The sequence below is a fragment of the Bufo gargarizans genome, chromosome 2 (genome assembly GCF_014858855.1).
Source record: "Bufo gargarizans isolate SCDJY-AF-19 chromosome 2, ASM1485885v1, whole genome shotgun sequence".
Lineage (NCBI taxonomy): Eukaryota > Metazoa > Chordata > Amphibia > Anura > Bufonidae > Bufo > Bufo gargarizans.
This window is the reverse complement of record NC_058081.1, coordinates 77,223,282-77,247,878: the sequence shown is the minus strand read 5'-3', so window position 1 is coordinate 77,247,878 and position 24,597 is coordinate 77,223,282. Positions and strand designations below refer to the sequence as shown.

General features: G+C 45.8%; 2 protein-coding genes across 6 annotated transcripts in view; one reads left to right on the top strand and one right to left on the bottom strand.

Annotated features, from left to right (window-relative positions):
* The first annotated feature begins 12,285 nt into the window (after positions 1 to 12,285).
* LOC122927409 (histone H2A.V) lies at positions 12,286 to 23,876 on the top strand. The gene is made up of 5 exons (XM_044279228.1): positions 12,286 to 12,463; positions 21,877 to 21,954; positions 22,735 to 22,848; positions 22,977 to 23,106; positions 23,511 to 23,876. Exons 1-5 carry the CDS (start codon positions 12,461 to 12,463, stop codon positions 23,570 to 23,572), a joined length of 387 nt encoding a protein of 128 aa, XP_044135163.1. The 5' UTR covers positions 12,286 to 12,460; the 3' UTR covers positions 23,573 to 23,876.
* Positions 12,490 to 24,597, bottom strand: part of LOC122927408 (DNA-directed DNA/RNA polymerase mu-like) — a 46,059-nt gene continuing 33,951 nt past the window's right edge. For 2 of the 5 annotated variants that reach the window (XM_044279225.1, XM_044279226.1), the window contains exons 14-15: positions 20,026 to 20,098; positions 12,492 to 14,028 (exon numbers count right to left, since the gene is read on the bottom strand). The gene's annotated coding sequence lies outside the window, so the exon portion shown is untranslated. Of the gene's footprint in view, positions 14,029 to 17,567; positions 17,662 to 20,025; positions 20,099 to 24,597 lie in introns of all 5 variants that reach the window. The other 3 variants (XM_044279224.1, XM_044279227.1, XM_044279222.1) reach the window with 3 other exon arrangements.

The following is a 24,597-nucleotide window of genomic DNA, read 5'->3' as shown; positions in this document are numbered from 1 at the left end:
TGGCGGTTCAAAGAAAGAGGATGTTCCCAGGAAGTGGAGGTCCTTATATACTGGGATAAGGGGAGGAGTCGGTTACATGGGTGTTCTTCTGTGATTGACATGTTCTTTTCTTTGCTGCTATGGTTACAGTAAAGGAAGTTAATGCAATACTCGCCTCCGTGTCTTTAATAAAATCATGACTTTACGTCATGGAATAGGAAAATCATGAAATTCTCTGCTATGATATGAAGACTGATTCTCTGCTGACATGAAGCCAGATTGTCTGTTACGGGACCTCTCTCCTCTGCCTGGGTGCTGGGCCTAAATTTATGAAAATGGACTGTTGCATTGGTGGCTGACGTGAAGCCTGATTCTCTGCTATGATATGAAGACTGATTCTCTGCTGACATGAAGCCAGATTGTCTGTTACGGGACCTCTCTCCTCTGCCTAGGTGCTGGGCCTAAATATCTGACAATGGACTGTTGCATTGGTGGGTGACGTGAAGCCTGATTCTCTGCTATGACATGAAGACTGATTCTCTGCTGACATGAAGCCAGATTGTCTGTTACGGGACCTCTCTCCTCTGCCTGGGTGCTGGGCCTAAATTTATGAAAATGGACTGTTACAGTGGTGGGTGACGTGAAGCCTGATTCTCTGCTATGACATGAAGACTGATTCTCTGCTGACATGAAGCCAGATTGTCTGTTACGGGACCTCTCTCCTCTGCCTGGGTGCTGGGCCTAAATTTATGAAAATGGACTGTTGCAGTGGTGGGTGACGTGAAGCCTGATTCTCTGCTATGATATGAAGACTGATTCTCTGCTGACATGAAGCCAGATTGTCTGTTACGGGACCTCTCTCCTCTGCCTGGGTGCTGGGCCTAAATTTATGAAAATGGACTGTTGCATTGGTGGCTGACGTGAAGCCAGATTGTCTGTTACGGAACCTCTCTCCTCTGCCTGGGTGCTGGGCCTAAATTTATGAAAATGGACTGTTACAGTGGTGGGTGACGTGAAGCCTGATTCTCTGCTATGACATGAAGACTGATTCTCTGCTGACATGAAGCCAGATTGTCTGTTACGGGACCTCTCTCCTCTGCCTGGGTGCTGGGCCTAAATTTATGAAAATGGACTGTTGCATTGGTGGCTGACGTGAAGCCTGATTCTCTGCTGACATGAAGCCAGATTGTCTGTTACGGAACCTCTCTCCTCTGCCTGGGTGCTGGGCCTAAATTTATGAAAATGGACTGTTACAGTGGTGGGTGACGTGAAGCCTGATTCTCTGCTATGACATGAAGACTGATTCTCTGCTGACATGAAGCCAGATTGTCTGTTACGGGACCTCTCTCCTCTGCCTGGGTGCTGGGCCTAAATTTATGAAAATGGACTGTTACAGTGGTGGGTGACGTGAAGCCTGATTCTCTGCTGACATGAAGCCAGATTGTCTGTTACGGGACCTCTCTACTCTGCCTGGGTGCTGGGCCTAAATATCTGACAATGGACTGTTGCATTGGTGGCTGACGTGAAGCCTGATTCTCTGCTGACATGAAGCCAGATTTTCTGTTACAGGACCTCTCTTCTCTGCCTGGGTGCTGGGCCTAAATTTATGAAAATGGACTGTTGCAGTGGTGGGTGACGTGAAGCCTGATTCTCTGCTATGACATGAAGACTGATTCTCTGCTGACATGAAGCCAGATTGTCTGTTACGGGACCTCTCTCCTCTGCCTGGGTGCCGGGGCCTAAATATCTGAGAATGGACTGTTCCAGTGGTGGGTGACGTGAAGCCAGATTCTCTGCTATGGGACCTCTCTCCAATTGATTTTGGTTAATTTTTATTTTAATTCATTTCCCTATCCACATTTGTTTGCAGGGGATTTACCTACATGTTGCTGCCTTTTGCAGCCCTCTAGCCCTTTCCTGGGCTGTTTTACAGCCTTTTTAGTGCCGAAAAGTTCGGGTCCCCATTGACTTCAATGGGGTTCGGGTTGAAGTTCGGATCGGGTTCGGATCCCGAACCCGAACATTTTCGGGAAGTTCGGCCGAACTTCTCGAACCCGAACATCCAGGTGTCCGCTCAACTCTAGTGATAAACAATAACGGCGGAGCTACTCATTACTGAGTTCATGTTTAGAAGTTGGATTTCTGTTTTGGGGGAGTGTAGTTTTTTTTGGGAGGTGTGGTCCTAAACTTTTTATCAGCTGAAAAACAGCCTGTTTCAGTTTATTTGTTGTTTTCATTAAATTGAATGCTCAAAAAATGTTTTGTCTCGCTCCCATTTCTTCTTGTTGCATGTTGAAGCTCTACTTGGAACCTTGTTACGATCCAGCCATGCTAAATAAGATTTTTTGACATTTTTCAAGTGGTCTTAAACTTTTGATCAGGACTGTATATATTGATATAGTGGACCACGCTGATGTAACCTGGGTATCTCCTGCAGGACTGGCTTTAGGTTCATGTGGGCCCTTGGGCGATAAAGCCTCAGTGGGCCCCCTCGTGGCATTTTGTACAACACATGAGGCAATAAAACTGCATGTATTATATATGCCTCAGATCAGCCCAAAGACCCCCCACTCAGCCCAAAGACCCCCATCGGCTCATCTTTCTCTCTGGCAGCAGTCTTGCTCCCGTCTTTCCGGCTGGCGCTGCACTGTCACCTGTACGCACTCAGGACAGTGAAGCGCTGGCTGGGGAGGGTAAGTATTGAAGGGGCCGTGCGGCATGGTGCACTAGCGGTAGCACAGATCTTTCCCCCATCTTGTTCAACCCCCCCAACAGACCTATCTATCACGATCAATGGCTGCACAATATCCCCAGTCAACAAAGCCCGCTGCCTTGGAGTGATCTTGGATTCTGCCCTTTCCTTTCGACCGCACATCCAAGCCCTTTCCACCACCTGCCGTCTCCAACTCAAAAACATCTCCCGCATCCGCGCTTTCCTTAACTTTGAATCTGCAAAAATACTTGTACATGCCCTCAGTATCTCCCGCCTAGACTACTGCAACATTCTCCTCTGTGGCCTTCCATCTAGCACTCTCGCACCCCTCCAATCTATCCTCAACTCTGCTGCCCGACTAATCCACCTCTCATCCTATTATTTCTCTGCCTCTCCCCTTTGCCAATCCCTTCACTGGCTCCCCATTGCCCAACGAATTTACTTCAAAGTACTTACAAATACATACAAGGCTGTCCATAACCTGTCCCCTCCCTACATCTCTGAGCTAATTTCCCGATACACCCCCACACGCACTCTCCGATCCTCACAAGACCTCCTTCTCTCCTCTCCTCTTATTGCCTCTTCCCACAATCGACTCCAGGATTTCTCCCGTGCATCCCCCATACTCTGGAACTCGCTACCCCAACATATCAGACTCTCACCTACAGTGGAATCCTTCAAAAGAAACCTGAAAACCCACCTCTTCAGACAAGCCTACAACCAATGACCCTGCTGCCTCTATACCGCCATGACCAACTTAACCCGCACCTACTGTGTCCTTCTCCCATACCATGTAGATGGAAGCCCTCACGGGCAGGGCCCTCTCTCCTTCTGTACCAGTTTGTAACTCATTTTGTTTATGATTAGTGCAATTGTCTGTATTATGTATGTGCTCCCCTTATCATATGTACAGCGCTATGGAATGAATGGCGCTTTAATAATAATAATAATAATCCGACAGGCTGTTCCCCCGCTGGACCAGCCTGCTGAAGAAGGCTACCTACCGCTAGTGTGAAAGTGGCCTTAGAGAACTGGGACATAATTATTGGGGCGTGGGCCCAAATCCTTTGAGACACTAGCAATGCAACCTTTTTTTATCCGACGTATCACATCTAATATTTTATGATAATTATTGAATAAAGTATATCTATATTTTGCTACAAAAAAACTTTTAGTCTCAGTTTATCTTTGGTTCGTGTATGTTGATGTCCACTGAGTGGGTACGTTATTTTAGGGTACTCTTTTCACATAGGATCACTATATGTGAACGTAAATCTATGTGTATTTTGTGACTGATATTGTTTAACCCTGCTGTAAAGTGTTGAGGTTTGCAGCACACAAAACCGCAAAACCCATAACATTTATGCCATGTGTGAGCTCACCCCTAAAGGGAGTTGTCTCACTTCATCGAGTGGCATTTATCATGTAGAGAAATTTAATACAGGGCACTTACTAATGTGATTGTCCATATTGCCTCCTTTGCTGGCTGGATTCATTTTTCGATCACATACATTTCTTGTTTCCATTGTTACGACCACCCTGAAATCCAACAGCAGTGGTCGTGCTTACACATTATAGGAAAAAGCATCGGCCAATGTGTGCTCCCACAGTCCCTGTTAGTTTGCGTGCATTAGCCCTCACACTCATAGTCTCACTGCTCTTACAGTAAAGAATCCTCTTCTATGTTTGTGTACAAACCTTCTTTCCTCCAGACGCAGAGGATGTCCCCTCGTCACAGTCACAGTCCTGGGGATAAATAGATGATGGGAGAGATCTCTGTACTGCCCCCTGATATATTTATACATAGTTAAATCTCCCCTCAGTCTTTTTTTTTTTTTTTTTTTTAAACTAAATAACCCAAATTTTGACAATCTTTCAGGGTACTGTAGTCTACCCATTCCAGGTATTATTTTAGTTGCTCTCCTCTGTATCCTCTCCAGCTCTGCTATGTCTGCCTTGTTCACAGGAGCCCAGAACTGTACACAGTACTCCATGTGTGGTCTGACTAGCGATTTGTAAAGTGGTAGGACGATGTTCTCATCACGGGCATCTGTGCCCCTTTTGATGCAACCCATTATCTTATTGGCCTTGGCAGCAGCTGCCTGACACTGGTTTCTACAGCTCAGTTTGCTGTTCACTAAGAGTCCTTTTCCATGTCAGTGTTAGGCTACATGCACACGACCGTATGTGTTTTGCGGTTCGCAAATTGCGTATCTGAAAAAAAAAAAAAAACAGATTACATCCGTATGCCATCCGTTTTTTTTGGGCGGATCCATTATAACAATGCCTAAAACAGACAAGACTAGGACATGTTCTATTTTATTTTTGCGGGGCTACGGAACGGACATACTGATGTGGACAGCACACGGTGTGCTGTCCGCATATTTTGCGGACCCATTGAAATGAATGGGTCCACATCCTATCTGCAAAAAAAGCAGAACAGACACGGAAACTAACAACGTTCGTGTGCATGAGGCCTTACCCAGTGTTTTACCATTTAGTATGTACGGGTGACTTGCATTATTCCTTCCCATGTGCATAAGCTTACATTTGTTAGTGTTAAAGGGAACCTGTCACCGGGATTTTGTGTACAGAGCTGAGGACATGGGTTGCTAGATGGCCGCAAGCACATCCGCAATACCCAGTCCCCATAGCTCTGTGTGCTTTTATTGTGTAAATAAACTGATTTTATAAATATGCAAATTAACCTGAGATGAGTCCTGTCCCTGACTCATCTCAGGTTAATTTGCATATGTGTGACTACCTGACAGAAAATTACAATGAATCCACATCTTTGCACAGATTTGGCCTTTTAAAGGCGTGTGGTCCTAAACTTTTGATCAGCTGAAAAACTGCCTGTTTCAGTTTAATCGTTATTTTCAATTAATTGAATGCTCAAAAAAATGTTTTGTCTCACTCTCATTTCTTCTTGTTGCATGTTGAAGCTCTACTTGGAACCTTGTTAAGATCCAACAATGTAAAATATGATTTTTTTTTCAGGTGCGCTGCGAGTCCGGAGCGTGACACTCGCTCGTCTAAAAGTGGCCTTAGGCCCCTTTCACACAAGCGAGTTTTCCGCTCAAGTGCGATGCGTGAACCACACTAAATCCTGACCCATTGATTTCAATGGATCTGTGTACATGAGCGTTTTTTTCACACATCAGTTCTGCGTTGCATGAAAAACACAGCATGTTCTATATTCTGCGTTTTTCACGCAGCCCTGGCTCCGTAGAAGTGAATGGGGCTTCAGTGAAAAACACATTGCATCCGCAAGTAAGTGTGGATGCAATGCATTTTTCACTGATGGTTGCTAAGAGATGTTGTTTGTAAACTTTCAGTTTTTTATCACGCGTGTAAAAAACACATCAAAACGCATCGTACCAGTGTGGAAAAAAAACTAAACAACTGAACGCAATTGCAGACAAAACTGACTGAACTTGCTTGCAAAATGGTTCGAGTTTCACTGAACGCATCCGGAGCCAATCTGTATGGTTCGTGTTAGGCCTCATGCACACGACCGTTGTGTGCATCCGTGGCCGTTGTGCCGTTTTCCGGAAAATGCACCGTTTTGCAGCTGAGGCCGTGATCCGTGTATCCTGTCCGTCAAAAAAATATGACCTGTCCTATTTTTTTGACGGACAACGGTTCACGGACCCATTCAAGTCAATGGGTCCGTGAAAGAACACGGATGCACACAAGATTGGCATCCGTGTCCGTGATCCGTGGCCGTAGATTGCTTTCATACAGACGGATCCGAAGATCCGTCTGCATAAAAGCTTTTTCAGATCTAAGTTTTCACTTCGTGAAAACTCATATCCGACAGTATATTCTAACACAGAGGCGTTCCCATGGTGATGGGGACGCTTCTAGTTAGAATACACTACAAACTTTGTACAAGACTGCCCCCTGCTGCCTGGAAGCACCCGATCTCTTACAAGGGGATATGATAGCACAATTAACCCCTTCAGGTGCAGCACCTGAAGGGGTTAATTGTACTATCATATCCCCCTGTAAGAGATCAGGGCTGCCAGGCAGCAGACCCCCCCCCCCCAGTTTGAATATCGTTGGTGGCACAGTGTGCGCCCCCCATCGGGCCCCCCTTCCTCCCTCTAGTGTAATAAATCGTTGGTGGCACAGTGTGCGCCCCCCATCATCCCTCTATTGTTATAAATCGTTGGTGGCACAGTGTGCGCCCCCCGTCGCCCCCGCCTCCCTCCCTCTATTGTAATAAATCGTTGGTGGCACAGTGTGCGCCCCCCATCGGCCCCCCTCCCTCTATAGCAGTAACAACATTGGTGACAGTGTGCGGCCTCCCATCTTCCCCCCCCCCCCCCCGATCATTGGTGGCAGCGTAGTTCCGATCGGAGTCCCAGTTTAATCGCTGGGGCTCCGATCGGTAACCATGGCAACCAGGAAGCTACTGCAGCCCTGGTTGCCATGGTTACTTAGCAATAGTACAATAGTAGAAGATTCATACTTACCTGCTTGGTGCTGCGATGTCTGTGACCGGCCGGGAGCTCCTCCTACTGGTAAGTGACAGTTCTTTAGCAATGCGCCGCACAGACCTGTCACTTACCAGTAGGTGGAGCTCCCGGCCGGACACAGACATCGCAGCAGCAAGCAGGTAACTATGAATCTTCTACTATTGTACTATTGCTAAGTAACCATGGCAACCAGGAATGCAGTAGCGTCGGAACTCCGCTGCAACCAATGATCGGGGGGGGGGGGGGGGGGGGGGGAATGGGAGGCCGCACACTGGCCACCAATGTTGTTACTGCTATAGAGGCAGGGGGGCCGATGGGGGGTGCACACTGTGCCACCAACGATTTATTACACTAGAGGGAGGAAGGGGGGCCCGATGGGGGGCGCACACTGTGCCACCAACGATATTCAAACTGGGGAGGGGGGGCCTGCCCCCTGCTGCCTGGCAGCCCTGATCTCTTACAGGGGGATATGATAGTACAATTAACCCCTTCAGGTGCCGCACCTGAAGGGGTTAATTGTGCTATCATATCCCCCTGTAAGAGATCGGGTGCTGCCAGGCAGCAGGGGGCAGTCTTGTACAAAGTTTGTAGTGTATTCTAACTAGAAGCGTCCCCATCACCATGGGAACGCCTCTGTGTTAGAATATACTGTCGGATCTGAGTTTCACGATGTAGCTCATATCCGACAGTATATTCTAACATAGAGGCGTTCCCATGGTGATGGGGACGCTTCAAGTTAAAATATACCATCGGATTGGAGAAAACTCCAATCCGATGGTATAAAAGAACTCCAGACTTTACATTGAAAGTCAATGGGGACGGATCCGTTTGAAATGGCACCATATTGTGTCAACGTCAAACGGATCCGTCCCCATTGACTTGCATTGTAATTCAGGACGGATCCGTTTGGCTCCGCACGGCCAGGCGGACACCAAAACGACTTTTTTTTCATGTCCGTGGATCCTCCAAAAATCAAGGAAGACCCACGGACGAAAAAACGGTCACGGATCACGGACCCACGGACCCCGTTTTTGCGGACCGTGAAAAAAAACTGTTGTGTGCATGAGGCCTTAGGGTCCATTCACACGTCCGTTGTTTCTTTCCTGATCTGTTCCGTTTTTTGCTGAACAGATCTGGACCCATTCATTTTCAATGGGTCCTGAAAAAAAAATCTGACTGTGCTGTCCGTTTTTTTTTTTCAGGACCCATTGAAAATGAATGGGTCCAGATCTGTTCAGCAAAAAACGGAACAGATCAGGAAACAAACAACGGACGTGTGAATGGACCCTTAAAGGGGGCCTTATTTTCAGTTATATGTAAATTAGGTGCTTAGAGCACCAAGGGGCTGGCCTATATCCTGGAGCACGGCTTCCCCTCCCAGACATCCTTCCTGCTCTGAAATCTCACGCATGCGTGTTGGCAGTTGCAGTGAAGATCTTGGACAGGAGACAACCACAAGAGCTCTTCACTGCACCAGCACATGCGGGAGATGTCAGGGCTGGGCATGAGGAGGCCTGGTCCTTTTACTGAAAGGGGGAATGGCAACAGAAAGAGTCGGAGGTGAAAAAAACTCTCCTGTAAAAAAATAGATCCTGAGCATCAGTTATGCACATCTGGCATCTGTTTTAGCCATTTCAGTCAGAGATCCGTTATTTTAGACAGAAAAAAAGTACCGCGTACAAAAGTGTTAGGTTTAAAGATGCAGCAAATTTAGCAAACAATGTTCGGCATTTGATAAATTTGTCACAAAGTACGTCAATGCAGGGAAAACGGACTTCAAATATTGCCCTCATGATAAATCCCCCCAGTGTATTTTTTGCCTTTTGTTTAGGAATTTTGCTATATTTTTTTTCCCACCTTTTTTTATGCAAAAAATTCTACTTCCAAATGTTAGCTGTAAGTACAGTTTTTTGTGCCATTTTTTGTCACTTCGCTGTGTGTATGTATATATATATATATATATATATATATATATATATATATATATATTTATTTTATTAAAGCATATTCTGGCATTTTTGCTTTGTTTCAGTTTTTTTCTTTTTCTTCCACATTTTTTTTTGCCCTGCTTGAATAAAATGCAAACGCCAATCTGTGTTGAATTTTTTTTATGGTACTCTTAGGCCCCTTTCACACGAGTATTCCGCGCGGATGCGATGTACGAGTTGAACGCATTGCACCTGCACTCAGTGGCGGATTATAATAGGGACATTCGGGTCGGCAGCCCCGGGCCCAGCACCGCTGGGGGGCCCAACGCTGACCCGAACGCCCACATACTGCGGCGGGGCACGGGAGCGCATAGCTCCCTGTCCCGTCGCCGATCACCGGCATTCACCGCATAGGCTTCAGGCCTTGTAGGCCTGAGGCCTATGCTGTAGTGAAATCCCGGCGCAGGCGTGCGTGATGACGTCATTGCGCGCCTGTGCCGGGATGCAGCACTGTGACGCTCCTTCCCCTGGACATAGGTGAGTATTTATCTTTTCATTTTTTGTTCATTTTTTATTTCATGTGCCTACTTGGGGGGGGGGGGGACACAGGAGGACATATTAGGGAAGATAGATCGATTACATGGGGGGGGGGATGTGGGGGCTGTATGGGGCCAAATTATTATGGGAGGGAATACTATGTGGGGGCAAATTACTAGATGGGGCAGTGTGGGGGAAACTATTGTGTGGGGGAAATTGCCATGTGGGGGCAGTGTGGGGTAATTTCTATGTGGGGACAGTGTGGGGTAATTTCTATGTGGGGACAGTGTGGGGTAATTTCTATGTGGGGACAGTGTGGGGTAATTTCTATGTGGGGGCAGTGTGGGGTAATTTCTATGTGGGGGCAGTGTGGGGTAATTTCTATGTGGGGGCAGTGTGGGGTAATTTCTATGTGGGGGCAGTGTGGGGTAATATCTATGTGGGGGCAGTGTGGGGTAATATCTATGTGGGGACAGTGTGGGGTAATTTCTATGTGGGGACAGTGTGGGGTAATTGCTATGGGAAAATTTGCTATGTGGGGGCAGTGTGGGGAAAACTATTGTGTGGGGGCAAATTATTATGAGAGGGAATACTATGTGGGGGCAAATTATTATGAGAGGGACTACTATGTGGGGGCAAATTACTAAATGGGGCAGTGTGGGGGCAAATTATTATGAGGGACTACTATGTGGGGGCAAATTATTATGGGAGGGACTACTATGTGGGGGCAAATTTCTATATGGGGGCAGTGTGGGGGAAACTATTGTGTGGGGGGAATTGCCATGTGGGGACAGTGTGGGGTAATTGCTATGGGAAAATTTGCTATGTGGGGGCAGTGTGGGGAAAACTATTGTGTGGGGGCAGTGTGGGGAAATTGCTATGTGGGAACAGTGTGGGGAAATTGCTATGTGGGGGCAAATTACTATGTGGGGGCAGTGTGGTGGAAATTACTATGTGGGGGCAGTGTGGTGGAAATTACTATGTGGGGGCAGTGTGGTGGAAATTACTATGTGGGGGCAGTGTGGTGGAAATTACTATATGGGGGCAGTTTGGGGGAAATTACTGTGTGGGGATTACTATGTGGGGGCAGTGTGGTGGAAATTACTATATGGGGGGTGTTGCTATTGGGGAGGCACTGTAGGGGCATTTCTATTATTTCTGGGAACACTATACAGGGATTATTGCCTGGAGCACAATAGAGGGTGGTATTATTACTGGGGGTCTCTAGGGGACATTATAGCTGCTGTGGACACTATAGGAACATTTGGGCTAAGCAGAGTTAAATTCTTTTTTTAAACCCCTAATAATGATCGGGTCTCCATCCTGATTGTCTCCTAGCAACCGTGCGTGAAAATTGCACCGCATCCGCACTTGCTTATATCTACAGAACACTGATCCCAAGACCGAACTTCTGTGCGATTTTTCTCACGCAAGTGCAAAACGCATTACAATGTTTTGCACTTGCGCTGAAAAATCACGCGTGTTCCCGCAACCCACCAGCACATTTTCCTGCAATGCCCGTGTGAAAGAGGCCTTGGGCCCCTTACACACGGGTGAGTGCAATGTGTGACGTGAACGCATTGCACTTGCACTGAATCCGGACCAATTTACTCCAGTGGGGCTGTGCACATGAGCAGTAATTTTCACGCACCACTTGTGCGTTGCGTGAAAATCACAGCATGTTCTATATTCTATATAGAAATAAATGGGGCTGCGTGGAAATGGCATAGCATCCGCAAGGAAGTGCGAATCCGGTGCGGTTTTCTCGCATGGTTGCTAGGAGATAATGTAAGTAAATTGATAAAAGTCAATTTACTATATTATTTTGCCTTAATACATGGTGATAAGGGAAAATAATAGCATTCTTAATACAGAATGCTTAGTAAAATGTGGCTTTAGATGTTAAAAAAAATAACTTGCGCTCACCACGAAATAAATAAATTCTGAGGCAATTTTTAGTGAATTTTATAAAAATATAAAATTGTCTCAGAATTTATTTCGTTATATAATATATATATATATATATATATATATATATATATATAAAAAGTGTCAATATTTCCATGTGTTTGGTGTTTTCGCCTACGGAGACGTAACATTTGTATTCACAACACAATTACGTCCTGTGTGGTAATGACTATGACGTACTCCCTTAAACACACGTAGTTTACGCACGGAGCGGTTTATTTAGGACAATGTTGCCGACATTACTAGAACGTCCCCAGGACGCTATACTCGCACTATCTATCGCTAGTACGGCTCAGTCGCCATTTTAGTATTTTTTTTTTTCTCGTAACGCAAACAAGGCAATGAGGGCGGGAAAGTGATGAACCCGCCCCTCTCTACATGCCATTCATCCTATTGGCTAACCATCCTTTCAAGCTCACAGGCCGCCCGCCCACTGAACGGTTCCTCACATGATTGGTGAACGTGCCTATCCATCAGCACTAAACTTCAGTTAGGATTGGCTACCGTTCTCCCGCTGACGCGCTTTGGTCACGCCCACTTATTAGCGTGCCGTGTGCAAAAGCAAGCTGAGGGGCCCTGGGAGGGAAACAGCCGTTAAGTGAAAGAGGCGGGTATACACTGGGCACCTGGGGAAGAAAGCAGCAGCCGATTGGCGAAGACGCGGTTTCAAACCATGAAGGCATAAGGCGATTGGTTGTACGGTGTCCTCTCGATCGGGCCTGACGGGCAGGGGGGGGGGTTATTGTGTGTGTATGAGGCTGAGAGTACTCGGTACCGGCACCAGTGAGCAGCGTAGACACGGGGACAACGGTATCCGGATTTTCTAACGGCGACGCTTGAACTTCCGCAACATGGTAATTATTTTAGGTTCCCTCCGCGGGGAATACTGGGAGTGTTGTGGAGCCGACTCCGGGGAGGGCTGCGGAGAGCACGTAAATAGTCCCGGTAGGGAGAAAAGGCGGGAAGAGCGATCTGCTCCACCCCGGGGACGCTTCTCCCAGCGAGTGTGTGGTGCCCGCGCTGCCCACGGCACAGGCTCACCTCCGGCAAATGGCAGCGGTATTGTTCTGGCCGCTCCGTGTGGATCATACACAACCGTCACCTCCGCGGGGGGAGGGTTAAGGGTAGTGAGCAAGTGGCCCCTGAGGGTCCCAGCTACGGGGCAGGTGATCCAGAACCGGAGCCCTCAGGCTGCAGTGCCCCCTGCCGCCAGCTGACTGCAGGGGTCGCGCTGCCCCCGGCGATCAGCTGATGTTGACAGCCAGACCTTGTGTATATAGTGGAGAACAATGGCCCCACAGGGATTGGTCCGACTGCTGCACCTGGCACTCATCTGACAGCCACTGACCCCTCCCCATGTCTCCTATACATCACAGCCATAGGATTGGGGTAGAGCTGGGCAATTCTTGGAAAAAAGAAAAAGGGGGTTACAGTTTTTTTTTTTTCTGGCATCAACTTATTTGTAGCCAAATGACAACTTGTTTTTTGTAAGGCATCATTTTTTTTATTTTTTGTGACAACATTGTAATTGTTTTTTTGCAATTTAAATTTCAGCTACTTCCACACTCGCATTTTGGGCAGATCCGTTACAACCGCATGCATCCGTCTTCCATAGCCAAGATGGATCCGTCTTGAACACCATTGAAAGTCAATAGAGGTCGGATCCGTTTTCTATTGTGTCATAGGAAACTGATCCGTCCCCATTGACTTACATTGGGTGTCAGAACGGATCCGTTTGGCTCTGCTTCGTCAGGCGGACAGCAAAACGCTGCAGGCGGCTTCCAGAGCGGAATTAAGACTGAGCGGAGCCAAACTTATGCCTTTTCCATTCAGAATGCATTAGGGCAAAACTGACCCGTTTTGGACCGCCTGTGAGAGCCCTGAACGGATCTTGCAAACGGAAAGCCAAAACGCCAGTGTGAAAGTAGTCAGTGTTCACAGATCAGTTAAAAAAAAAAAACATTTCCATAATTTAATTTTTAACATTGTCCACAAGGCATTTGACATCTTTAGTACACTGGTTGTGGAGATCACAGCAAAACCATGGTTTACAGAAAACATTTTTATGCACAAAAATAATTTTATTTTTAATAAACTTTTTTTTCTCATTAGGGGGACATCAGTTTTATAATGCGTCAGAGACTCCCTGTATAAGCGGTAGGCAGTGTAATACACACGGTCGTGGCGGCCTTTGTTACCTTCCTGGTTGCCATGATGGTTGCCCGCGATGGTGTTCGCAGGGGCTGATGGTGACGGGGAGTATCTCATCTGCCCAGATGCCACGGTTGATATTGACCACAGCATCTTAGGAGTTTGAACGGCTGGGATCGGAGCTCTCCCCATTCTGTCAGCGCTGGACTCCTGTGGTGATCTGGAGCTGCACACCTCGTGCAGGGTCTTTTCAAGGGTAATCAGAGCTCTGAAGAAAAAAAAAATATATGATAAAAAATAAATAAATCTTCAGACACTAAAAAGGGGCAAATTAATGGCCCAGCCCTCGTTTGTGTCTGTGACAGTGCTGCATCCCTATGTGGCACATACATGAGAGGGGTTTAGGACAGGACGCGCTCGGCTCAGGGACTGCATTCTAACACTGGAATGCTTTCTGAGTTAATTAAAACTTGATCTGTACTTGTGGATGTATTTTTATATACATATAATGTCTGTGGGAGCTCTTACCATCCTGCCTTCCACCAGCAATACACCTTACCAGTGCCCCGTCCCCAGGACATACACAAGAAAGGTGTGCCAGTAAGTCACCGATCTACAACCACACAAATGTGAAGTTATGCATAAAATATGAGTCAGATGGCTGTAGGTTTTTGGGGGCTTAAGTTTTTTGGGTCACATTTAAATTTTTTCAGACCCCTGCCCCCCCCCTTTTAAGCCGCTATTAGACCACACAATTATCAGCAAATTATAGCAAAGCCGCCGTCCCTCCAGCATTCCGTTAGCATCGGTCCGTGTAATCTGGCCAGCGCAAAGGACATACTGATCTGTGTGCTCAGCACACGCAATGTAATAGCGCCTTCGGGCCACCTGCACATGTTGCAGAATATGTGCAGTTTTTCCATGCAGAAAACATGCAGCAAAGTGTAGGAGACTACACAGAACTCGTTTTCACTCTGCAGATTTTTTCCTAATAGGAAATTGCGGATTTCCAAGTCTGCAGCACGTCAATCATGTTTGCAGATTTCACTTTTTTGAAGAGTGAGATTTGCGGCAAAACCGCATCAAATCCGCTGTTGAACATTGTGGATATGCTGCAGAAACACACAAAAATCTGTGTGGAAATTTGTGCCAATCTTATATGCGTTCACCCGTGGGAAAACACCAGAAAGCAAGAGCATGCTGTGGTTCAAAAAATGCCAGAAACTGTAAAAAAATGCATTGGGAGATTCATCAAACTGGTGTAAGGCCTCATGCGCACGGCCGTTGTTCGGGTTCACATCCGAGCGCTCAGATGCGGACCCATTCACTTCAATTGGGCCGCAAGAGATGCGGACAGCACTCCGTGTGCTGTTTGCATCCGTGGCTCCGTTCCGCGGTCGCCGCTAAAAAAATATAACATGTCCTATTCTTGTCCGCGCTTTGTGGACAAGAATAGGCATTTATATTACCGGCTGCCATTCTGCAACTTGCAGAAGGCAACACGGACGGCTTCCGTTTTTTGCAGACCGCAAAAAACAGCACGGTAGTGTGCATGAGGCCTAAAGCAGAACTGGCTTAGGTGCCCATTGCAACCAGAGTCCTCCTTTCATGTTCCAAAGGAGCTCTGAAAAAATTAAGGTGGAATCTGGTTGCTATGGGCAACTATGCCAGTTTGATAATTCCACTCGTGTTTGCATTTTTGTTTTACTGACCAACATGTAAAAGCAGCATAAAAGAAAAACACTAAGTGCAACCACTCTGCTGGGGGCCTAAAGATGGTGGCTTGCAGTCTTTTGGCCCAAAGGCATAATCTTAGACAATGGGGGCATATCGCTAGGATATGCCTCCCATTGTCTGATAGGTGCGGGTCCCAGCAGGGAGCGCTGTGGCTGGAGGACCCCAGATTTCCCCGGGTCAGTCAGCCACCACGCACTAATCCCCACCTCTCCCATAGAAGTGAATGGGAGCGTGCCACGCATGCACAGCCCATGCTCCCATTCATTTCTATGGGGCAGACGACAATGGCAGAGCCAGCGCTTAGCTATTTTCGACGGCCCCATAGAAATGAATGGAGGGTGCACGCGCAGTGCGCTCTCCTTCACTTTCGGGGCTTCGTTCTCGATATAGGTGTGGGTTTCAGTGGTGGGACCCGCACCTATAAGACAATGAGGGCATATCCTAGCGATGGGTTCACACAGTTTTTCGGTGCTGATTTTTCACATTTCCATCAGCTTCAAAAGATGCCTCAACAGCCTCCCATTCACTTCAATGGGAACCAGAACATGTGGGGGAAAAAGCAACATTCCCTATTGGAATCAGCTCTGAATCTCCTGCTGAAATGAATGGAAAGCAGAAAACAAAACTGTATATGCGCTCCTGCGCACGACCATTGGATGTTTTGCAGTCAGCAAATTGTGGATCCGCAAAAAATACCAATGACGTCCATGTGCATTCTGTATTTTGCGGAATGGAACAGCTGGCCCCTAAAAACAGTACTATCCTTGTCTAATGCGGAAAATAATGACATGTTCTTTTTTTTGCGGAACGGACATACGGAAACGGAATGCACACAAAGTAACTTCAGTTTTTTGCGGACCCATTGAAATGAATGGTGCTGTATAAGGTCTGCAAAAAAAACGGAACAGACACGGAAAGAAAATACGTTTGTGTGCAAGAGGCCTTAGGCTGGTGTCAGACGAGCTCGATTTATGACGCTGTGTAACCCTTATAGGTCTGGAATGTATTGGATAACACTGAGCTGTCAGTGTTACATTCCAGACCTCTAAGGGTTACATAGCATCATAAAATCAATATAATGCTATGGGACCCCGGCAGTGCTAGGAGGTCAGGGCGGGAGCTGTCTGATACTCACGCTGCGAGTCTGGACCGCGACACTCGCGCGTCTGACACCGGCGTTAAGGTACCTGCACACGTAGTGGATGGCACAGGGTAAGGCCCCTTTCACCCACACTGAATCCAGACCCATTGATTTCAATTGGTCTGTGTACATGAGCGTTTTTTTTTTTCCACGCATCACTTGTGCGTTGCATGAAAAACGCAGCATGTTCTATATTCTGCGTTTTTCACGCAGCCCTGGCTCCATAGAAATTAATGGGGCTTCAGTGAAAAATGCATTGCATCCGGAAGAAAGTGCGAATGCAATGTGTTTTTCACTGATGTTGCTAGGAGATGTGGTATGTAAACCTTTAGTTTTTTTATCACGTGCGTGATAAACGCATAAAAACACGTTATACCCGCGTGGAAAAAAATTAACTCAATCGCAAACAGAACTGACTGAAGTTGCTTGCAAAATGGTGCGGGTTTCACTGAACGCATCCGGAGCCAATCAGTCATGCTCGTGTGAAAGGGGCCTAAGAGTCTTCAAAAAGTGTTGCTCGATCAGACAAATCTCATGGACACTTCGTTTTTTTTTTTTTTTGCGCTGTTCAGATTTGGAAGTTCGCAGCATGTCAATTGTTTGTGCAATTTTTTTGTGCAAATTTCACATTACTAGAACTGCAAAATTTGCGGAAAAGCCGCATCAAAGCCACACCAAAAAAACCTGCAAGTAACATATGCAGTTTTTTTGTGCGGAAAAGCATAAAAATCATGGTGCAGATCTAGGTGCAAAAATAATTTATTTTAGTGCGGATTTTCCGTAGATCTTCCTCTTCCATTGAAAAGGGTGAAATCCACACATGAAAAACGCAACAAGAATTGACAGACTGCAAATTTCTACATCTACACGAAAGGTCAATTTCTGCACCCAAGGGAAAAAAAAAAAAAAAAAAAAAAAAAAAAAAGCACCAGCACTGTAATACACTACGGTTTTTCCATACGGAAATCTGTGCAGAAGAAACAATTTGCAGCCGCTCTTATGGTGTTCGCCATGTTTGTTTTCCTGGGAAAAAAAAAAAAAGCTCCTCAAGTTAGTGGGAAAGATAAAATGCAGGACGCCCGGCTTTTTTTTGACTAGTAGATTTTTTTCTAATTGGTGGTGTTGCCACAGTTCTTTAATTTCTTTTTCTATAGTGAAAGACCCCATCCACGTAATACCACTAAAAACAACCATAAAAAACATGCGTTTTTCTGTGCAGAAAAAAAAAAAAAAAAAAAACCAAGCAGTTTCTATAGCCTTTTTCATTGAACAAAAAATAAAAAGTCAGGTCAGATTCAGGTGTGTAGGGTCCGGAGGTTGTGGATTTGCATCTGACTGAGTGGATGCACATTCATATTTTTTTCAGTTTGCTTCCACTTTTGCTTAAAAAAAAACAACCACTGCATCAAAAAAAACGCTTAAAAAGGGACGTGGAAAAGTTATAAAACCAGGTGGGTTTCACACACAACATTCAACTCGAAATATGAAAATATCTACATAAACATTTGTGGTTTTTCTGGGAAAATGCTGCATGCCGAGCCAGGCACCGATTCTTTTCAGTTTAGGGTTTTAAATATAGCTTGTACAAAATCTTCCCCCCAACACTAGGCCCCACTCACACACAGTCTTTTTCCTGTGGAATTTAGCAGACATTCCACACCAAAAAAATAAACACCACCAGCAGCAGTCCTGCTTTTCAGGGGAGGCCACGCTTTCTGTCATGCAGACATGTTTAATGCCCGACTACAGCAAGAACGGTCCTGTCTCTTATTGGAGCAGTGTCCACACGGAAAGTTGGTTTATTTCCATTTAATGCGGCTAAATCGCAAGTGGGTCTGCAGCACGGCCTTAGGGTGGTCTAACAAGGTTTTTCACCGATTGCTTTTTATGGGAAAAACAAATACCAGCGTTACATGCGACTCTCTAAATTATTAAACATAAATCATGCGTCTGACGCCTGTGATGTGTTTTTTGGGTCAGTAGTGTTTCTATTTTTTTTTAAATCACAGCGGGGGAGGGGGGGGCAGCATTTTTGATCCAATTAATATTTTTTTTTTTTTGCTGTGCTTGTAAAAAACACAAGTGGCAAAGTTTTAATGCCAGAGACCGGTCTCCTGCAACATTATATAATGTATTGCCTCCATGTTCACATTAGCAATCTGAAGTCGGGTTTAGTACCAGGGTACAAGCCGGTACCAAACCAGACTTCAGATTCCGAATTAGAAATGCTTTTTAAAGATGTAGAATTGAATATCGAATTAATTTACCGAAATCTTGTGCAACTTCGGCTGAAATGAATTTTGCCTACATAGAGGCAATAAAGACCGGTCTCTGACAGCAATAAAGGGGTTGTCTCATCAGACAATGGGGGCATGTCGCAAGGATATGCCTCCATTATCTTATAGGTGCGGATCCAACTGCTGGAACCTGCACCTTATAGAGAACGGAGCTCCGCAAGGTGGTGGCTGGAGGACTCCGGTACGGCCGGCTCCCCATAGTAGTGAATGGGAGCGTACCGTGCATGCACGTCCCCCGCTCCCATTCATTCCTATGGGTCCAACGGAAAAAGCCGAGCCAGCGCTCAGCTATTTTAGCCGGCCCTATAGAAAATGAATAGAGAACGGTTGCGCAGTGCGCCTTTCTTCACTTGCGGGGCTCCGTTCCCAATATAGGTGCGGATACCAGCGGTGGGACCCCCACCTATAAGACAATGTGGGCATTTCCTAGCGATATGCCCCCATTGTCCATGATTAGACAACCCCACAAAGTCTTTTAACGAATCAACTTTGGATCTATGAAGTGACATTTCAGTGGGAGGTACCTGCTTTCTTATATAAAGACTTGCAAAGAAAGCAAAAAAAAAAAAAAAAAAAAATTGACCCCAAAACACTTGAGGTTCAGCTACACTGAGATCTTGGTTGCAGTGGGGTCACAGCATGGCTGACACGTGGGCCAAGTTCTTTCCGATTCTGGGGTCATGGCAAAAGTGTGAGTTACCTTGTGAGAATGCTAGCACTGACACCGCCATCCTAGTAGTCACCCGACCAAGAATGCTGTGGAGCCGAACCCTTAAAAAAAAGTGTTAAACTACTGGGAAAAAAAAAGTGTGAAACCAGCTCAATCTGCAGGATTTTTCCCAGTCATTTTAAAACATCACACAAAAAAAAAAAAAGTTGTGAATTTGAGGAGAACGATGCTCTAAGCAAAGCTAACAGCTTGTGCCATGCCTGGTGCGGGGCGGACTACAAAACTTCTCATCGACCCAAGCGGGGCGCCCTGCCCAAATTAGTATTTTACTGGTGAGGGGGTCTCGCTGGCCGCAGCAACACTAACACATATAGGGGAAGCTTTATGAATTAGACATGATGTGAGGGGTTTACACAGTACCAGAACGTGTGGACGCCAGCATCCAGCAGGACTGTCCCACCATACCGATCACCAGCCAAACCAAGTCCTTGTCCTGCAAGTAGAGAAGACAGGTTAGTGTCAGGTTATAGTCCGTCATATATAGAAGTTTCTATATCCAGCCCAGCTGCACAACGCCCATACATTTCTAATGCTCCACAGCGTCATGGTGGCAAGGTCTGCTCCATGTGCCCCTACACCTCTGCCCAGACACAGAAAACATGGCCTCCGTCAGATGGTGACCAGTGACTTTTTCTTTTTAGGATTGACATTCATTGAGTCCATAATTTTATTGGACTGCATGTTGCAGTGGTTTTGCCGACTTTTTTAGTGGAATTTGCATCGGAGGCTTTTAACAGCCTCCAACGCAGGTGTGAACTTAGCCTTACCCATGGGTTTTGTGGTAACAAAGACAGAAAAACCCAGGATTCAGAACAAAGACACGCAACGTGTTACAGGCCAGTCCGGCTGCACCTTGTGGTACCTGTTGGAAAGCTCGTATTGACCTGTGACCCCCCCCCCCCCACCAGCGGCACAGGACTGGTTACAGTCTGTGGAGGGGAGCAGGCGAGTGACTTTGTCCACAGGTACAATACAGCACTAATACAGAATATAGTACATACATGGGTCACCGAGCTTAGCTCCATATTCAGGACATACAATATGCACGTGTGAATAATCAGAACATCTCTTGCACATCTGTGCATACGGAGCAAAGTGCTGCTCCTGGAGTAACCAGTGGTTACTAACTAGTACTTCACGTTAACAAGCCAGAAATTATAACTAGTTGTCCTCTCTGCAACTGGAAGGGCTCTGTGCCCTGTACAACCTAAGAACAGGTATAAAGAGGCTTCGCAAACTGGAATAGGACATATCAGGTAGTGCTGGGGGTCCATGTAGTTTGGTAGCGGTGATAAAATTATCCCCGACAGCGCTTGGACAGGCACTGCGGCCTCCTCACAGCGTACCAGGCACAGCGCTGTACATTATATAGTGGTTGCGCTTGGTGTTGCAGGCCAGGCTCATTCACTTGAATGGGAGTGAGCTGCACATAGACAGACCAATGAATGTGCCATCACTAGGAAGATACCACAGCTCTCACCAGAGCGCCGCTGCCCCTTTAAAAGAGCCACTTGGGACAGCAGTATATCCTCCAAGCGATTCTACTGGTCTACTCCACAGTACACGGAAAATCTGCAATGTTTTGGCGATTGTGTACTATGGAGATCAATAAAAGATCACTTGGAGGAGATGCTGCAGTCCCATGTCTCTCTTTTCAGATTGGCTGGGGACAAACCATCAGATGATGTCCTGTTGCATTTCTGAGCAGGATGGGTGACACGCACTGGTGCTGTTCTTACCATTTATACTACTTTATAACAGTCATACCAGTATGTCACCAACACAACTGCTGACCGTCAGCCATAGCTCGAGTGCTAGAACAAGATGTCTAGCCCTGTCAGTCAAAAGGGAGGCAGGAGTGACCAGAACACAGGGGTGTTGCATTAGCGGTGCTCCTAGCACTATGGGCAGCCCCCTGGTGCTCCAACTAGTTAATCTGCATAAATATAAAACGTACTCGCTCTCGTGCAGCTAGAGCGAAATAATAGTGTTTTATTCAGCATAATCAACCCTCCTAGGCAATATGCCTGGTTTACTAAAGGTTGATCATGCTGACAGAGGCTCTTTAAAACGTGCAAGATGCATATGCATTAATACAGGGTTTTTCTTTTTCCACAATTTAATACACTTGCGACGCAGCACTTCCTCACAGAAAAGATAAATGCATGGAAACTACGGTTCATGTAAATCTCATTTTCTTTTTTCATACAGGCTGGTGGTAAGGCTGGGAAGGACAGTGGGAAGGCGAAGGCCAAGGCAGTATCTCGCTCACAGAGAGCAGGACTGCAGGTAAGAGGAGACAGAACACCCTCTAAAACCCATTAAAGATCTTGAGGTTGTGTATTCTATAATTGCTATTACTTCCCACTAAAGAAATTGAGTGATGGGGTTTTCACGAGTTGGACGACCTGAACTGCACTCACACAGACGGCCAATTGATTTCCCACACATCACAGAAGGAAAACACCCGGCTGAAGGCAGTTTCACATGAACATGTTCGGCCCGTATCTTCTGGGCAACCACGTTCTTCTGAACATCATAGTGTTTTGTGATGCAGCCAGTTCATATCGGATTGCTGATCTCTTGTACAGAACTCACATCATGGGAGATCCTGCAGACACATGGCACATTTTTTCCGGGCGCGATCATAAAAATATAAAAAAAGAGGCCTGTAGGCGCCTGCACACGCAGCAGGTTTTGTTGCACAACCTTTCTGCACCTGAATGAGGCTTGTAGAAATCCATGTGCTTGCTGCCAAAACTGCCTCATTCAAATGAATGGAACCGATTTTCAGTTGTAGAAATTTTCTGCACCAAAATCTGCCGCATGTAAAGGCACCCCACCAAGTCTGGACTTGTTCAAAGCAGAGAACCCCTTTCACCCCAGGGATTTAGTACTGCCACAATTCGCAAGAAAGCGTTAAAATAAATGGAATACATTTACGTATACGTTAAATAATGGAAACATTTAGAGTGAGGTCAATGAACTGTACGAGTACATAATAGCTGCTTCTCACCCCTTAGGAGATACGGTATTAGTACGTGCTTTATAACAAAATATTTGTTTTAGTTTCCAGTGGGCCGTATCCACAGACACTTGAAGACACGCACTACAAGCCACGGGAGAGTTGGTGCTACTGCAGCAGTGTACAGTGCTGCCATTCTGGAATACCTTACTGCTGAAGTAGGTTTTCCTTTTGTCTATTAGATCCAAATACTCCATTACCATTACATCAAATAAGTCTAATGTTCTGCTCATGAAGTGTTAAAGCAATCTTAAATTGAAAAAATAAAATAAAAAAAATACAACAGGTGTTGGAGTTGGCAGGAAACGCCTCTAAAGATTTGAAGGTGAAGCGTATCACTCCTCGTCACTTGCAGCTAGCCATTCGTGGTGATGAAGAGTTGGACTCCCTCATCAAGGCCACCATTGCAGGAGGAGGTATATTTTATTTGCTTATTGCCCTGGTATACTGTGTAGCATTTTAGCTTAGTAAAGATTTGAGAAAACTAGTGAAAAGTAAAGTTCAAGAAGTTTCCAATGGCAACTAATCAGATTGCCATCTGCAAAAATTGCATATTAAACACGGATGCAAAATATGGTCGTATGCACAAGCCTCAATTTTAATACATTTACTGCCAAAGTTGTGCATTTATTTTCTAGTGCTTGTTCTCCATTAAAATGAAAGTCTGACTACAAGACAGCGCAGACTATCGCCCAGCTTTGTTTTATGCAGACTAGCACCTGATGAGAACGAGCGGCATTCTAAGATTATTAGTGCGCGCCTTGTATCCGCCATGCTGATGGACTGTCAGACCAATGACTCTCTGCCTTTTTCTTTGCAGGCGTTATTCCTCATATCCACAAATCTCTCATTGGAAAGAAGGGACAGCAGAAAACTGCATAAAGTACATAATCTGCTGCCCTCTACCATTGTACTGTAACTGGGACAGAAAAAATTGGGATATGTTGAATTTGTTTTGTTTATTTTGGTTGGAAATTTTACTTTTTCTAAAAGAAATAGATAAATGGAAGGTAATAGAGTGTAGACTTAAAGGAAAACCTTTGTATGTTCTTTAGGTTCAAAGTTTAAAAAAAAAAAAAAAAAAAAAGTTCCTGAAGTCTTGTACATGAGGTTTGTGTGTTGATTGGCTAGGTTTCTCCCGTGTGTTTTATACAAAAATGGAACAGATAAACCATTTTTTACATAAGCTTGACTCTGTGTGATAAATCTCATCTGACCCATGGGTCCTTTTCGTCGAATAAAGTTTTTAAGCCACAATTTCTTCACAATCTGCTTATTCCAGTGGCCTTATTCAATAACAAAAAATGTATAACGAGTTGTGTAAGGGCTCATTCACAAGTCCGTATGTACGGGTCAATGGGGCCACAAAAGATGCACACCATGTGCTGTCCGCATCCGTAGTTCCATTCCGTGGCCCCACAAAAAAGATAGAGCATTTCCTTTTCTTGTCCGCAATTGCAGAGAAGAGTAGGCATTTTCTATGAAGGTGCCGGACATGTGCGGTCCGCAAATTGCAGAACACACACAAGCCGACAGCCATGTTTTGCGGATCCGTAAACACTACGGTCATCTGAATGAGCCCTAACTGGAAGAGAAGTGCTGGGCAAGCGCCCCATTTATGCTGCATTCTTTTCTATGGGAGTTTTAGATATAGAGTCTCTAGAACTCCCATAGAAATGAATGGAGTGGGTGCGTGCATGCCTGACTGGCCACTCTGTTCATTTCACAGGGGTCCACAGAATACAGGGTCCTGTTCTCGTGATGGGTGGGGGGCCCAGCAGTAGGACCCCCATCGATCTAATAGTTCTCCCCTATCTTGTGGGTGCGGGATAACTTCACAGAACCAGACTACCCCTTTGAGTGACTAATTGAAGTCAATAGAACATTTCCATGTAACATTGATAAGG